At 52.0% G+C, this 17700-nt stretch overlaps 1 protein-coding gene across 1 annotated transcript in view; it reads left to right on the forward strand.

Moving 5' to 3' along the window:
* Positions 1–1811: 1811 nt before the first annotated feature.
* Positions 1812–17700, forward strand: part of LOC130107729 (filamin-B) — a 139288-nt gene continuing 123399 nt past the window's right edge. Inside the window, 1 exon segment of the mRNA XM_056274456.1 lies at positions 1812–2144. Within this exon segment, the coding sequence (XP_056130431.1) occupies positions 1853–2144 (292 nt within the window). The 5' untranslated portion in view covers positions 1812–1852.

A 17700-nucleotide genomic window follows, 5' to 3' on the forward strand; every position in this document is an offset into this window, starting at 1 on the left:
ATATACTGCTGAATATACTATAAAATACTATAAATACTAAAGTATAGCATTACATAACACATCTCTATTTCAATATTCACCTTAAATATACTACTGAATATACTATGAAATACTATAAATACTAAAGTATAGCATTACATCACACGTCTATTTCAATATTCACCTTAAATATACTACTGAATATACTATAAAATACTATACATACTAAAGTATAGCATGACATCACACATCTCTATTTCAATATTCACCTTAAATATACTACTGAATATACTATAAAATACTATAAATACTAAAGTATAGCATTACATCACACATCTCTATTTCAATATTCACCTTGAATATACTGCTGAATATACTATAAAATACTATAAATACTAAAGTATAACATTACATCACACGTCTCTATTTCAATATTCACCTTAAATATACTATAAAATACTATAAATACTAAAGTATAGCATTACATCACACATCTCTATTTCAATATTCACCTTAAATATACTACTAAATATACTATAAAATACTATAAATACTAAAGTATAGCATTACATCACACATATCTATTTCAATATTCACCTTAAATATACTACTAAATATACTATAAAATACTATAAATACTAAAGTATAGCATTACATCACACATGTCTATTTCAATATTCACCTTAAATATACTACTAAATATACTATAAAATACTATAAATACTAAAGTATAGCATTACATCACACATGTCTATTTCAATATTCACCTTAAATATACTATAAACTACTATAAATACTAAAGTATAACATTACATCACACGTCTCTATTTCAATATTAACCTTGAATATACTACTAAATATACTATAAAATATTATAAATACTAAAGTATAACATTACATCACACGTCTCTATTTCAATATTCACCTTAAATATACTACTAAATATACTATAAAATACTATAAATACTAAAGTATAACATTACATCACACGTCTCTATTTCACTATTCACCTTAAATATACTACTAAATATACTATAAAATACTATAAATACTAAAGTATAGCATTACATCACACATCTCTATTTCAATATTCACCTTAAATATACTGCTGAATATACTATAAAATACTATAAATACTAAAGTATAGCATTACATAACACATCTCTATTTCAATATTCACCTTAAATATACTACTGAATATACTATGAAATACTATAAATACTAAAGTATAGCATTACATCACACGTCTATTTCAATATTCACCTTAAATATACTACTGAATATACTATAAAATACTATAAATACTTAAGTATAGTATGACATCACACGTCTCTATTAGCTGGTAACTTCCTCGTCCACACAAATCCCACGTGTCATCATACCGAGTGTGAGTCTTCCTAACAGGCGGCATCTTGAAAGACGCCTCCTTAAACGGCTTATTGATCCGGTATTGATCACGCTTCCCTCCACCGCACCAGTGAGTATGAGGACCAGAAACTTCTGGAAGGTGGGACTCCCCGTGACGCCACCGAGTGTGTCGCTAATATTTGTGTTACACCAACTTCTCTTTCAACATATTGTTTTCACCAATATAGTGTGTGCGTGCGTGTGCGTGCGTGTGTGGAGGCGCACAAGGGGGGAGTCGGTGACGTCACGCGGAGACCAGTGCGCAGGCGCGGCGTCTTCAACTCCTCCGGACTTTGGATCGGAGAGCCGCAGACCAACTCCAACCAGCGCGGAGGAAGCAGCGAGAGCAGCGGCGGCACAGCAACCCGGAGCGGAAGCCTCTTTTCTAGACACGCGTCTTCACCTCCTCCCCCCCCGACACCACCCACACCACCCGACTTCTCCTGCACACCGACCCGCCGCGGACATGCCCGCCACGGAGAAGGACCTGGCGGACGACGCGCCGTGGAAGAAGATCCAGCAGAACACCTTTACGCGTTGGTGCAACGAGCACCTGAAGTGCGTCAACAAGCGGATCGCGGACCTGCAGCTGGACCTGAGCGACGGCCTGCGGCTCATCGGCCTGCTGGAGGTGCTGAGCCAGAAGAAGATGTACCGCAAGTACCACGTCAGGCCCACCTTCCGACAGATGAAGCTGGAGAACGTGTCGGTGGCCCTGGAGTTCCTGGAGCGGGAGAACATCAAGCTGGTCTCCATAGGTGAGCACGGCACCGCTGTGGGTCGCAAGTTCTGTATCCCCCGAAACAGCGCGCGTGCCCCCCCCCCGTGGTCCGTGGCGCGCATGCGCGCGCTTAATTGGTTACCGTTGATGGTTGGGTTTTGCCACAGCGATGGGCAGCGTGGCCCGGCTGCAGGTCTTCGTTGCAACCAAGCGGCTACGCACCTGAGTCCGATCCGCCAGCCGCCCGTGTTGGCTCAGGACCTCGGCTTGTAGACTCGGGTGTGTCGCCGCTTGGTTGCAACGAAGACCTGCAGCCACGCCCGCCCTGCCCGGGCCGGGCCGGGCCATGCTGCCCAGCCCAACATGGAGCGTTTGTGTTTAATTCGGACTGTTGTGTTTGGGTGGTCATTTTGGGCCCGTGCTACTGTTGGTCGCGTGAATGAACTCGGTTCTGCTGAGCTGCTGCTTTCAGAACCGAGTTGAACCTGTAAACTGAAAAACCCGTTTCCCGGGTTGTCTGGATTAACGTGGCTCCGCTCACCCCGTCAGCCCGACGGGCTGTTGGGCGTCGTGTGTGACGGGAGGAGGTCTGACTGGCGCGGACCTCCTCGGCTCGGTCTGACTGGCGCGGACCTCCTCGGCTCGGTCTGACTGGGTGGAGAACTTTTCCTAGCCCGTGGCTCGTGCACGTGCGCGTGCTCCAGTGTAAAATCTGTTAAAAGACACAAACGCGCTGCCACAAGCTCGAGTCTCCCAACACACGGAGGCGGATGAAGACGGTTCAGGCGTCTCTGGGGGACGTCTCTGGGGGACGTCTCTGGGGGACGTCTCTGGGGGACGCGCCTGGCCCACCTCAGCCAGGCGCCTCTCTGCTGCTCAGGTGCAAAATGTCTTCCGCTGGTGCTACAAGTCTCCCCGCGCCGCCGAGGCGAGATGACACATTCTTTACTGATGTGGAACAGGCGGTTGGTCAGACCACATGTCCAGACAGCTTCACATGTCCTCCACCCTGCTTCTCATGTCCCAGACAGCTTCACATGTCCTCCATGCTGCTCCTCATGTCCTCCATGCTGCTCCTCATGTCCTCCATGCTGCTCCTCATGTCCTCCATGCTGCTTCACATGTCCTCCATGCTGCTTCTCATATCCTCCACCCTGCTTCTCATGTCCTCCACCCTGCTTCTCATGTCCTCCATGCTGCTTCACATGTCCTCCATGCTGCTTCTCATATCCTCCACCCTGCTTCTCATGTCCTCCACCCTGCTTCACATGTCCTCCATGCTGCTTCACATGTCCTCCATGCTGCTTCTCATATCCTCCACCCTGCTTCTCATGTCCTCCACCCTGCTTCTCATGTCCTCCATGTTGCTTCTCATGTCCTCCACCCTGCTTCTCATGTTCTCCATGCTGCTTCACATGTCCTCCATGTTGCTTCTCATGTCCTCCATGCTGCTGCTCATGTCCTCCATGCTGCTCCTCATGTCCTCCACGCTGCTTCTCATGTCCTCCACGCTGCTTCACATGTCCTCTAAGCTGCTCCTCATGTCCTCCATGTTGCTTCACATGTCCTCCATGTTGCTTCACATGTCCTCCACGCTGCTCCTCATGTCCTCCACGCTGCTCCTCATGTCCTCCACGCTGCTTCTCATGTCCTCCACGCTGCTTCTCATGTCCTCCACGCTGCTTCTCATGTCCTCCACCCTGCTTCTCATGTCTTCCACCCTGCTTCTCATGTCCTCCACGCTGCTTCTCATGTCCTCCACGCTGCTTCTCATGTCCTCCATGCTGCTCCTCATGTCCTCCATGCTGCTCATGTCCTCCATGTTGCTTCACATGTCCTCCACGCTGCTTCTCATGTCCTCCACGCTGCTTCACATGTCCTCCACGCTGCTTCACATGTCCCCCACGCTGCTTCTCATGTCCTCCACGCTGCTTCTCATGTCCTCCACGCTGCTTCTCATGTCCTCCACCCTGCTTCTCATGTCTTCCACCCTGCTTCTCATGTCCTCCACCCTGCTTCTCATGTCCTCCACCCTGCTTCTCATGTCCTCCACGCTGCTTCTCATGTCCTCCACGTTGCTCCTCATGTCCTCCACCCTGCTTCTCATGTCTTCCACCCTGCTTCTCATGTCCTCCACCCTGCTTCTCATGTCCTCCACCCTGCTTCTCATGTCCTCCACGCTGCTTCTCATGTCCTCCACGCTGCTTCTCATGTCCTCCACGCTGCTTCTCATGTCCTCCACGTTGCTCCTCATGTCCTCCACGTTGCTCCTCGTGTCCCCCACGTTGCTTCACTCTTGTGTTGCTGAGTCCACGGGGCAGATGTCTGCTGGCCGTCCTGCTGCGGTGCTCCGTGCAACGCCCCTCTGCTGCCACTCTGTCTGTCTTTACCCCTGGACACACACACACACACACACACACAGACACACACTAAGCAGACAGCGATAGTGCTCAGTAGGAAAGGTCACTGGTGGTTTGGAACAATGTACTTTGCTTCTGCTTGCGTAAAAAACGCGTTTATGAGCGGCCCCACGTGAGTCTTTGGTATGGGCACACATCAGTGGGTGTGTGTCTGTGTGTGTGTGTGGGTGGGTGTGTGTGTGTGTATATTGCTTTATCAGATTAGGGCGCATATCACTGGAATGCCGTTTCTGAAGTATCATCCAACCACACACACACCCACACACCCACACACACACACACACACACTGCCTTTGTAATGAGCATGTCTCCATGGGTGATGTCATCCTCTAGACGTCTGAAGTTTAGCTTGTAGGAAACCGCAGGTAGGTGTGTGTGTGTGTGTGTGTGTGTGTTACACGTTTCTTCTTTCTAACCGAGACAAACTGTGTCATTAGGCGCTGCAGAGGCTGGAAAGGTTCCCCCAGACGTCTAACTCGGGTAACGTGGACATGGTTTTGGGGTTTGCTGGTCGGTGGGGCGAGACTGGTGTCTGACCTTCAGCACTCCCGCGGCTGGTTTAAAGTGGCACCCGGGAAAAAAAAGAGAAAATGCCTGGCTCATGGAAACACGTTGGCTTTTTCTGTGAGCATTGAACCAACAACCTTTAAGGGCCCCTGAGCTGGGCTGAACCGGAAGGGGCTGGTGGCTCCGCCCGCCGTGTGTCCGAGTCTCTGTGGGAACCTGCCAGAGTTTGGTGGAGGGGTCGTTCTTCAGTCCCGCTCCCACCACCCTCCTCTCCCCCACACACAACCTACCGACTCACTTTCCCATCTTTCAGCTACTTCCTGTCGCCTCCCTCCTTCCTTCCTGTACCGCTGCTGTGCGTGTTACGGCCCGGCCCGGCTCGGCTCGGCTCGCCCTTTTGTCGTTTTCCACCGCTGGAAAGTACCGGCGTTTAGGCGACTGTTGCTGCTTTTCTGGTACCGCCTTTGTGGAGGTTCTAAACAAATAAAAACCACAAAAACGAGCGGGCAGCAAAATCAACGCAGACCCGTGATTGGTCAGAGAAGCGCGTCACGGCGTCATTTTGCGTGGCTGCGTCATCAATGCGCGCCTGGGCGTTTTTAAATACCGATGCGGTCGAAGCGGAGTTATCTTAAAAGTACATTTTGAAACCGGAAACCGGGCGTCGCTATGACGACCAGCTACGCTGAGAGTGGGGGGTACTGTTAGGGTCGAGTTGAGCCGGAAGTGGAAAAGCGGCGTTGCAGCCACCACGCCCGCCCTGCCCGGGCCATGCTGCCCGTCCCAACATGTAGCGTTTGTGTTTAATTTAGACTGTTGTGTTTGGGTGGTCATTTTGGGCCCGTGCTACTGTTGGTCGCGTGAATTAACTCGGTTCTGCTGAGCTGCTGCTTTTAGAACCGAGCTGAACCAAAAACGAGCGGGCAGCAAAATCAACGCAGACCCGTGATTGGTCAGAGAAGCGCGCCACGGCGTCATTTTGCGTCATCAATGCGCGCATGGCCGTTTTTAAATACCGACGCGGAGTTATCTTAAAAGTACATTTTGAAACCGGAAACCGGGCGTCGCTATGACGACCTAAGCTACGCTGAGGGGGAGGGGGGTACTGTTAGGGTCGAGTTGAGCCGGTAGTGGCAAAGCGGCGTTAGCGACCTGGGGGCGGGACCGGAGGGTCACGGGGAGACCAAATGCGGTTAATCTGTTGGTCGACAGCTGCGCCAATGAGCGCTCAGGGCGCGCGCGCCGTGGCGCCCGGTCCGCCGATCGCGTTGTCGCTCTGCGCGCTGACGCGTTTCTAAGTCCAGACCACCAAACGGTTTAGTTCACTGGGTCCGGGTCACCGCCAGCGTCCTCCCCCCGTCTCCCGTGTGGGAGACGAGTCTCTGCTGTCCGGTCTCACTGAAATTAGTCCTCCACGTCATCCTCCACCTCATCCCCTCCGCAGGGGTCCCGCCGGAGGGATGAGAGGCGAAACCGAACATGGCAACGTCCCGTTATTTAGACGTGTGTGTGGGGGGAGGGGGACCTACCAGGGCCCAGAAGGGAGGGGGAAGGGGAAGGGGGGGGGCAGAGCCTGGAATTAAAAGTTTGTTTTGGTTTGTACATTTTTATTTCTAACTAATTAGTGTCATAACTTCAGTTAAAATTGGCTCAATACATCGGTTGAGGGACTTAAAGAAACTAAGGGGCGGCTCTCTGAGGCCCCTCTCACCCCTCTCTGGGGCCCCTCTCACCCCTTCTCACCCCTTAGAAAAGGTGCAAAATGGTTTAGTCTGCCCCTCACGAGCGTCTCTCAGTGCAGCTCATCTAGTCCTGTCGCGAGTGACTGCTGACACAAGCCCGGCCATTTCAATCACTGCAAGATAGCTAAGTCAGGCTATGTCATGCTGAGTCTGGCTGAGTCAGGCTAAGTCAGGTTAAGTCAGGCTGAGTCTGGCTGAGTCAGGCTAAGTCAGGCTGAGTCTGGCTGAGTAAGGTTAAGTCTGGCTAAGTCTGGCTAAGTCATGCTGAGTCTGGCTAGCTCAGGCTAAGTCAGGCTAAGTCAGGCTGAGTCAGGTTAAGTCAGGCTAGGTCAGGCTAAGTCCGGCTGAGTCTGGCTGAGTCCAGCTGAGTCAGGCTGGGTCAGGCTAAGTCGGGTTAAAACCGATTAATGTTCTGTGGTTGTAAATGATATACAGTACGCCAGAACTCAGAACGGTGATGCCTAGGAAACAAAAGAGGAAAGGAGCCCACAGAGGCTGCTTATGTACAGGGCCCCGAATTTTGTGCTACAGCCCTGTGTGTGTGTGTGTGTGTGTGTGTGTGTGTGTGTGTGTGTGTGTGGTCATAGTGACGTGTGTGTGTGTGTGTGTGTGTGTCGGTGTAATGGTAGCGCTAGCCAGGGTTGTTGGTGTGTGTGTTGGCGTGGTCGGGCTGTTGCCAGGGTGTGTGTGGTCGGTTGTAGCGGTGATGGATTGACGGCTGTGGTTGACGGGAGGGAGGAGCCGTCAAGCCCGAAGGACTATAAATAGCCTCTGTGGTCACTTTGATGTTGGACACAGAGAAGACGCGGGCTGGGCGGGGCTTAAAGTGGGCGGGGCTTGGGCGGAGGGTGGAGCCCGGCGCGCTCGGGGACGTAGGTTTGATTCTGTTCCCAGCAGCGAGGAGGAGGAGGAGGAGGAAACGTTGCCTGGTTTGCAGGGCAGCTCACTCGGAGGAATCTGACAGCGTGTTGCAAAACCTGTCTGGTCCCAGTCGAGCAGAGATAAGAGGTAGAAAACCGTTTTTCTGGAACACTCCAAAGGTCGTGTGACGTCATCCGACACAAAAGGCTCGTCTCGGAGTCTCCAGATGGACCTTTTATGTATTCGTGTACAGAGTGCTGATGTTTTGGTGCTGTGTGGTCCATCTCGGAGAGAACCGGTAAGACGACGGCTCCGACAAAACCAAAGGGAGGGATTTTTTTATTTCTCCTCTTTTGGATCCCCCCCCCCCTTCTCTCCCCAATTGTACCCGTCCAGTTACCCCACTTTTCCGAGCCGTCCCGGTCTCTGCTCCACCCCCTCTGCTGATCAGGGGAGGGCTGCAGACTACCACACGCCTCCTCCCATACATGTGGAGTCGCCAGCCGCTTCTTTTCACCTGACAGTGAAGAGTTTCACCAGGGGGACGTAGCGCGTGGGAGGATCACGCTGTTTCCCCGAACAGGCGCCCCGACCGACCAGAGGAGGCGCTAGTGCAGCGACCAGAACACATACCCACATCCGGCTTCCCACCCGCAGACGCGGCCAATTGTAGACGCCTCACCAAGCCGGAAGTAACACGGGGATTCGAACCGGCGATTCCCGTGTTGGTAGGCAACGGAATAGACCGCCATGCTACCCGGACGCCCCTGAAGACGACTTTCTACAGAACAACTCAGCCCATTAAGATCGTGCTTGGTTTGTGAGCCCGGGGCAAAAGGGAGGTGCAGCCAAACTAAACCACCGTATTTACATCACCAGGGTCTCCATCAGATGGAAGGTTAGCTAACTAACCAGGGTTACCCTCCTGATGGGGGTAACCCTCGTTGTGTGACTGGAGGAGGCCTGACTGGCACAGACCTCTTCAGTCTGACTGGGTGGAGAACTTGTATGTGTCCTGGTCGCTGTACTAGCGCCTCCTCTGGTCGGTCGGGGCACCTGTTCGGGGGGGGGGGGGACTGGGGGGAATAGCGTGATCTTCCCACGCGCTCCGCTCCCCTGGTGAAACTCCTCGCGGTGACTCCACATGTATGGGAGGAGGCATGTGGTAGTCTGCAGCCCTCCCCGGATCGGCAGAGGGGGTGGAGCAGAGACCGGGACGGCTGGGAAGAGTGGGGAGAAAAGTGGAGGGGGGGGGAGGGGGGAGTCGTCCTCATGTCTCACTCCTGCGTCCTCTGCCACGTCATCAACGCACCGTCCCTCACCCCCTCCGGGATGAACGGTCAAAGAAAGTGAAGCAAGACATTTAAAGGAAGCAGACAGAACAGTGGGTCGGTCCGGACTGGACCCGTCCGGTCCTGATGTGGACTCTGCAGCACCAGCTGGTCAGCACCAAGTATGAACGAAGGGATGAAACCCAAACCCTTTTCCAAGTGAGACAGTTTGGCAGATCCATGAAATTTGACATTCCAGCTTTTCCCAGTAAAACAGCCGCGTGTGTGTGTGTGTGTGTGTGTGTGTGTGTGTGTGTGTGTGTGTGTGTGTGGCAGTGCCTCGGTGTGTGTGTGTGTGTGTGTGTGTGTGTGTGGCAGTGCCTCGGTGTGTGTGTGTGTGTGTGGCAGTGCCTCGGTGTGTGTCTGCTTTATGTGTGTGTTCAGTGAGCGGTGGGCTGATTAATGGTATTAATGGCTAACGGGCCCATCAGGCCCCTCAGCCTGGGGCCCCTGTCTTTGTCTGGGTCACAGAGGAGGAGGAGGAGGAGGAGGAGGAGGAGGAGGAGAGCCCCCCCTCCTCCATCTTAACGTGTCCCGTCCGTCCGGCACCACATGGGAACACACACACACTCGGTGAGATGAGGGTTTTATTGTGGGTGATGAGCCCAAGCTACCAACACAACATGGGTATGAAGTCCACAGAGGCCCCATGGTCCTAATGGGTTGTGGGTTCCGTTCCCGGTGTTGGTTCTGGCTTGAGGTTTGAGGCGTCTGAAGCCGTCCGTCAGATAAGAGTTTGCATGATGAGTTTGAGGACAGACGGCTCATCTGACACAACATGTGAAGATGTGTGGAAGTCTGAGCTCCTCGCTGCAGGAGCACCAGCTCCTCACCTGCACAAGGAGGCCTCACGCTGCTCTACAGACGGGGTGTGTGTGTGTGTGTGTGTGTGTGTGTGTGTGTGTGTGTGTGTGTGTGTGTGTGTGATGGTCTGGCAGCCTGTCCAGGGTGTCTCCCCGCCTGCCACCCAATGGCTGCTGGGATAGGCTCCAACGACCCTGAGAGCTGGATAAGCAGTTTGGATAACGGATGGGTGGGTGGATGGATGGATGGATGGATGGATGGATGGGTGGGTGGGTGGATGGATGGGTGGGTGGATGAATGGATGGATGGATGGATGGGTGGGTGGGTGGATGGATGGGTGGGTGGATGAATGGATCCTTGTTGTTGTTGCCCTTGTACATTGTGCACAGTGATGAGAAGTGTTGCTGCGTCTCCGTTACACACTGAGACAAGTGTGTACTCTCTTTTATGGCTTCATTCTCAATGGACAACAACATTTTCAATTCAGGACAGAAAAGTTGATTGATTGATTGATTGATTGATTAATTGATTGATTGACCAGTGGTGATTGGAACGTTGAATAGTTTGGGGTTCTGCTGCACTAAAATATGTATTTTGATGGTTTTTATTCCAGTCTGGAGCTTGGTTCACCTTCACATTGTCCTCTTGGTTTCAGTCTTAGGGTTTGGTGTCCCGTGGTCTAGCTAGTGTCTCTCGGGGCATTGTGGGTAATTGGTGCTGCACAGTTTCTTTGTGTTTGGACGAGGTGTGGAGGTCTCTGACCGGCTGGATGTACCGTGATCCTCTGGGCCGCTGGCTGTGGAGTAGCTCAGAGTTTAACATACTGCCCTTAGAAAACCCAAAACCACGTGGAGGGAGGGGGGGGAGGGGGAGAGGGGGGGAGGGGGGGATGTCTGAGAGAGGTGTTTTGTGTATTGTGTATATCAGCCGTGTGTGAACCTGTGGATCAGATGGGACCGTGCACAGCAGTGTGAGCCATGATTTGGGGGGGGGGGGTTGCTGCCTTGCTCCACTCTGCCTCAGCCCGTGTGTGCGTGTGATGGTGTGTGTGTGTGTGTGTGTGATGGTGTGTGTGATGGTATGGTATGGTGTGTGTGTGATGGTGTGTGTGTGTGTGTGTGTGATGGTATGGTGTGTGTGCTCTCATAACCTGCTCTACAGGATCTTGGTAGAAGTTGGGACTGTTCTCTGTCTCAGTTTTCAGTCTCAGTACATTTTATTGGCAGAATGTCAGATGGACAAGATGAGACAACAATACACTTCATTCAGCTGATACAATGTATAGTTAAATACAATGCACTTCATTCAGCTGATACAATGTATAGTTAAATACAGTACACTTCATTCAGCTGATACAATGTATAGCTAAATACAATACACTTCATTCAGCTGATACAATGTATAGCTAAATACAATACACTTATTCAGCTGATACAATGTATAGTTAAATACAGTACACTTCATTCAGCTGATACAATGTATAGCTAAATAAAATACACTTCATTCAGCTGATACAATGTATACCTAAATAAAATACACTTCATTCAGCTGATACAATGTATAGCTAAATAAAATACACTCCATTCAGCTGATACAATGTATAGCTAAATAAAATACACTTCATTCAGCTGATACAATGTATAGCTAAATAAAATACGCTTCATTCAGCTGATACAATGTATAGCTACATAAAAAAGGACAAGAGAAAGGCAGAAAACATTAAACATGTGTTTTTGTTTGTTCAAACGTGTTTAAATCTAGAGCAGAGTTGTGCTGCTGACACTGTTTTCATGTTGTGTTCTACTCTGGACCGACAGCATCAACATGTTCTCATGGTTTCATGTGTTCTCATGTCTTCATGTGTTCTGATGGCTTCATGTGTTCTGATGGCTTCATGTTCTCATGGCTTCATGTGTTCTGATGGCTTCATGTGTTCTCATGGCTTCATGTGTTCTCATGTCGTCATGTGGTCTCGTGTCTTCATGTGTTCTCGTGTCTTCATGTGTTCTCATGTCTTCATGTGTTCTCATGGCTTCATGTGTTCTCATGTCTTCATGTGTTCTCATGGCTTCATGTTCTCATGTCTTCATGTGTTCTGATGGCTTCATGTTCTCATGTCTTCATGTGTTCTCATGTCTTCATGTGTTCTCATGTCTTCATGTGTTCTCATGGCTTCATGTGTTCTGATGGCTTCATGTGTTCTCATGTCTTCATGTGTTCTCATGTCTTCATGTGTTCTGATGGCTTCATGTTCTCATGTCTTCATGTGTTCTGATGGCTTCATGTTCTCATGTCTTCATGTGTTCTCATGTCTTCATGTGTTCTGATGGCTTCATGTTCTCATGGCTTCATGTGTTCTCATGTCGTCATGTGTTCTGATGGCTTCATGTTCTCATGTCGTCATGTGTTCTCGTGTCTTCATGTGTTCTCATGTCTTCATGTGTTCTGATGGCTTCATGTTCTCATGGCTTCATGTTCTCATGTCTTCATGTGTTCTCATGTCTTCATGTGTTCTGATGGCTTCATGTTCTCATGTCGTCATGTGTTCTCGTGTCTTCATGTGTTCTCATGTCTTCATGTGTTCTGATGGCTTCATGTTCTCATGGCTTCATGTGTTCTCATGGCTTCATGTGTTCTGATGGCTTCATGTTCTCATGTCGTCATGTGTTCTCATGTCTTCATGTGTTCTCGTGTCTTCATGTGTTCTCATGTCTTCATGTGTTCTGATGGCTTCATGTGTTCTCATGTCTTCATGTGTTCTGATGGCTTCATGTTCTCATGTCTTCATGTGTTCTCATGTCTTCATGTGTTCTGATGGCTTCATGTTCTCATGTCTTCATGTGTTCTCATGTCGTCATGTGTTCTCGTGTCTTCATGTGCTACATTGTAGCAGGACATGTTGCTGTGTCTCCACCTGTCTGTGGATCACCGACTATACGTAGTGAATCTCTCCCTCTCCGTGTGTCCGTCCGTGTGTCTGTCCGTGTGTCTGTCCGTGTGTCTGTCCGTGTGTCTGTCTGTGTGTCTGTCTGTGTGTCTGTCTGTGTGTCCGTGTGTCTGTGTGTGTCTGTCTGTGTGTCCGTCTGTCCGTGTGTCTGTCCGTGTGTCTGTCTGTGTGTCCGTGTGTCTGTGTCTGTCCGTGTGTCCGTCTGTCCGTGTGTCTGTCCGTGTGTCCGTCTGTCCGTGTGTCTGTCTGTCCGTGTGTCTGTCTGTCCGTGTGTCTGTCCGTGTGTCTGTCCATCTGTCCGTGTGTCTGTCCGTGTGTCCGTCTGTCCGTGTGTCTGTCTGTCCGTGTGTCTGTCCGTGTGTCTGTCCGTGTGTCCGTCTGTCCGTGTGTCTGTCTGTCCGTGTGTCTGTCTGTCCGTGTGTCTGTCTGTCCGTGTGTCTGTCCGTGTGTCTGTCCATCTGTCCGTGTGTCTGTCCATCTGTCCGTGTGTCTGTCTGTCCGTGTGCCTGTCTGTCCGTGTGTCCGTCTGTCCGTGTGTCTGTCCATCTGTCCGTGTGTCTGTCTGTCCGTGTGTCTGTCTGTCCGTGTGCCTGTCTGTCCGTGTGTCTGTCTGTCCGTGTGTCTGTCTGTCCGTGTGTCCGTCTGTCCGTGTGTCTGTCTGTCCGTGTGTCTGTCTGTCCGTGTGTCCGTCTGTCCGTGTGTCCGTCTGTCCGTGTGTCCGTCTGTCCGTGTGTCTGTCTGTCCGTGTGTCTGTCTGTCCGTGTGTCTGTCTGTCCGTGTGTCCGTCTGTCCGTGTGTCTGTCCATCTGTCCGTGTGTCTGTCCATCTGTCCGTGTGTCTGTCCATCTGTCCGTGTGTCTGTCCATCTGTCCGTGTGTCTGTCTGTCCGTGTGTCTGTCTGTCCGTGTGTCCGTCTGTCCGTGTGTCTGTCCGTGTGTCTGTCCATCTGTCCGTGTGTCTGTCTGTCCGTGTGTCTGTCTGTCCGTGTGTCCGTCTGTCCGTGTGTCTGTCTGTCCGTGTGTCTGTCTGTCCGTGTGTCTGTCTGTCCGTGTGTCTGTCTGTCCGTGTGTCTGTCCATCTGTCCGTGTGTCCGTCTGTCCGTGTGTCCGTGTGTCTGTCTGTCCGTGTGTCCGTCTGTCCGTGTGTCCGTCTGTCCGTGTGTCCGTCTGTCCGTGTGTCCGTCTGTCCGTGTGTCCGTCTGTCCGTGTGTCTGTCTGTCCGTGTGTCTGTCTGTCCGTGTGTCCGTCTGTCCGTGTGTCCGTCTGTCCGTGTGTCCGTCTGTCCGTGTGTCTGTCTGTCCGTGTGTCTGTCTGTCCGTGTGTCCGTCTGTCCGTGTGTCTGTCCGTCTGTCCGTGTGTCCGTCTGTCCGTGTGTCTGTCTGTCCGTGTGTCTGTCTGTCCGTGTGTCCGTCTGTCTGTCCGTCTGTCCGTGTGTCCGTCTGTCTGTCCGTCTGTCTGTCCGTGTGTCTGTCTGTCCGTGTGTCTGTCTGTCCGTGTGTCCGTCTGTCTGTCCGTCTGTCCGTGTGTCCGTCTGTCCGTGTGTCTGTCTGTCCGTGTGTCTGTCTGTCCGTGTGTCTGTCTGTCTGTCCGTCTGTCTGTCCGTCTGTCTGTCCGTCTGTCTGTCCGTCTGTCTGTCCGTGTGTCTGTCCGTGTGTCCGTCTGTCCGTGTGTCTGTCCGTGTGTCTGTCCATCTGTCCGTGTGTCTGTCCGTGTGTCTGTCCGTGTGTCTGTCTGTCCGTGTGTCCGTCTGTCCGTGTGTCCGTCTGTCCGTGTGTCCGTCTGTCCGTGTGTCTTGTCTGTCTGTGTGTCCGTCTGTCCGTGTGTCTGTCTGTCCGTGTGTCTGTCTGTCCGTGTGTCTTGTCTGTCCGTGTGTCCGTCTGTGCGTGTGTCCGTCTGTCCGTGTGTCTGTCTGTCCGTGTGTCTTGTCTGTCCGTGTGTCCGTCTGTCCGTGTGTCTGTGTGTCTGTCTGTCCGTGTGTCTTGTCTGTCCGTGTGTCTTGTCTGTCCGTGTGTCCGTCTGTCCGTCTGTCCGTGTGTCTGTCTGTCCGTGTGTCTTGTCTGTCCGTGTGTCTGTCTGTCCGTGTGTCTTGTCTGTCCGTGTGTCTGTCTGTCCGTGTGTCTTGTCTGTCCGTGTGTCCGTCTGTCCGTCTGTCCGTGTGTCTGTCTGTCCGTGTGTCTTGTCTGTCCGTGTGTCTGTCTGTCCGTGTGTCTGTCTGTCCGTGTGTCTTGTCTGTCCGTGTGTCTGTCTGTCCGTGTGTCTGTCTGTCCGTGTGTCTTGTCTGTCCGTGTGTCCGTCTGTCCGTCTGTCCGTGTGTCTGTCTGTCCGTGTGTCTTGTCTGTCCGTGTGTCTGTCTGTCCGTGTGTCTTGTCTGTCCGTGTGTCCGTCTGTGCGTGTGTCTGTCTGTCCGTGTGTCTGTCTGTCCGTGTGTCTGTCTGTCCGTGTGTCTTGTCTGTCCGTGTGTCCGTCTGTCCGTGTGTCTGTCTGTCCGTGTGTCTTGTCTGTCCGTGTGTCCGTCTGTGCGTGTGTCTGTCCGTGTGTCTGTCTGTCCGTGTGTCCGTGTGTCCGTGTGTCTGTCTGTCCGTGTGTCTTGTCTGTCCGTGTGTCTGTCTGTCCGTGTGTCTGTCTGTCCGTGTGTCCCGTCTGTCCGTGTGTCTGTCTGTCCGTGTGTCTTGTCTGTCCGTGTGTCCGTCTGTCCGTGTGTCTGTCCGTGTGTCTGTCTGTCCGTGTGTCCGTGTGTCCGTGTGTCTGTCTGTCCGTGTGTCTGTCCGTGTGTCCGTCTGTCCGTGTGTCTGTCCGTGTGTGTGTCCGTGTGTCCGTCCGTGTGTCTGTCCATGTGTCCGTGTGTCTGTCCGTGTGTGTGTCTGTCCGTGTGTCTGGTGCCTTCTGAGCAGACCCTGCTTCGTGCTGTGCAGACTTCCGTGTGTCTGTCTGTCTGTCTGTCTGTCTGTCTGTCTGTCTGTCTGTCTGTCTGTCTGTCCCGTGTGTCTGTCTGTCCGTGTGTCTGTCTGTCCGTGTGTCTGTCCGTGTGTCTGTCCGTGTGTCTGTCTGTCTGTCCGTCTGTCTGTCCGTCTGTCTGTCCGTCTGTCTGTCCGTCTGTCTGTCCGTGTGTCTGTCCGTGTGTCTGTCTGTCTGTCCGTCTGTCTGTCCGTCTGTCTGTCCGTCTGTCTGTCCGTCTGTCTGTCCGTGTGTCTGTCCGTGTGTCTGTCTGTCTGTCCGTCTGTCTGTCCGTCTGTCTGTCCGTCTGTCTGTCCGTGTGTCTGTCCGTGTGTCTGTCCGTGTGTCCGTCCGTGTGTCTGTCTGTCCGTGTGTGTGTCTGTCCGTGTGTGTGTGTGTCCGTGTGTGTGTCCGTGTGTCCGTCCGTGTGTCTGTCTGTCCGTGTGTGTGTCCGTCCGTGTGTGTGTGTGTCCGTGTGTGTGTGTCTGTCCGTGTGTCTGGTGCCTTCTGAGCAGACCCTGCTTCGTGCTGTGCAGACTTCCGTGTGGTCTGTCCGTGTGTGTGTCCGTGTGTCTGTCCGTGTGTCTGTGTGTGTCTGTCCGTGTGTGTGTGTGTGTCCGTGTGTGTGTCTGTCCGTGTGTCTGGTGCCTTCTGAGCAGACCCTGCTTCGTGCTGTGCAGACTTCCGTGTGGTCTGTCCGTGTGTGTGTCTGTGTGTGTCCGTGTGTGTGTCCGTGTGTGTGTCTGTGTGTGTGTCTGGTGCCTTCTGAGCAGACCCTGCTTCGTGCTGTGCAGACTTCCGTGTGGTCTGCTCTCGTCTCGTCGCTGCGTTGGTGTTTTATACGTTGTAGGGAGTTAGCAGCTGTCATGACCGGTTGTTTGTTTGGTAAGACAACGTATCAACACAACATATTTAATCTCCTCCTAAAACTTTTCTTTTTATCAAAGCTTTTACAGACGTTTATTTATTTTTACTCTTAATTGATCTTTCTCTTATTCCTGCCTTGTCTGGTTTTATGTTTGTTTTGGTTTTTGTGTAACATTGTTTTAGAACGGTGCTATGCAAATAAAAGCATTATTATTGGTATATTGTCCCCACCGTGTTGGTGAAAGTGTCAAGTGTGTTGCTGCTAGCTGTGTCCGGGTGTTTTTGGTCCGGGTCGTTGCTGTGAGCAGAGGACACATGTTGGACTGCTGCTCTGGACCACACACACACACACACACACACACACACACACACACACACACACACACTCTGACACACATTAACCAGCTGACCGGCAGCCCCGCCAGCACTGCTGCACAACAGGGTCACAAACAAACACACGCACACACCCATGCTGACGCGCTCTCGTGTGTGTGTGTGTGTGTGTGTGTGTGTGTGTGTGTGTGGTGTAGGTCATATGTTGGGTTTTTAGGTATGTAGCTAGTTTTGTTTTTGTTTTATGAGGTGCCTCTGTTCATTAAAGAACACCAGCATCCAATCTCTCTCCCTCTCTCTCTCTCTCTCTCTCTGTCTGTCTGTCTGTCTGTCTGTCTGTCTGTCTGTCTCTCTTTCTTTCTTTTCTCTGTCTGTGTGTTAGTCTCTTGTCCAGGGCTGTTTGTTGCCATGGCACCGGGTGTAAACGGTAGCGGTGTTGGCAGGTTACCAGGTCTGTCCACTGATACGTGTTTGTTTCAGTCCAGCAGGCCTGCACACAATGCACGGATGTGTGAGAGAGAGAGAGGGGGGGAGAGAGGGAGATGGAGGGGGAGAGAGAGGGGGGGAGGGGAGAGAGGGGGGGGAGAGAAGGGGGGGGAGGGGAGAGAGGGGGGGGGAGAGGGGGGAGAGAGAGAGGGGGGAGAGAGGGGAGAGGGGGGGGGAGAGAGGGAGGAGAGAGAGAGAGGGGGGGGGGGAGAGGGGGAGGGGGAGAGAGGGGGGGAGAGAGAGAGAGGGGGAGAGAGGGAGAGGGGGAGAGAGAGAGAGGGGGAGAGAGAGGGAGAGGGAGGAGAGGGGAGAGGGAGGAGAGAGAGAGAGAGGGGGGGGGGGAGAGGGGGAGGAGCAGCAGC

Source organism: Lampris incognitus, chromosome 2 (genome assembly GCF_029633865.1).
Source record: "Lampris incognitus isolate fLamInc1 chromosome 2, fLamInc1.hap2, whole genome shotgun sequence".
Classification (NCBI taxonomy): Eukaryota; Metazoa; Chordata; class Actinopteri; order Lampriformes; family Lampridae; genus Lampris; species Lampris incognitus.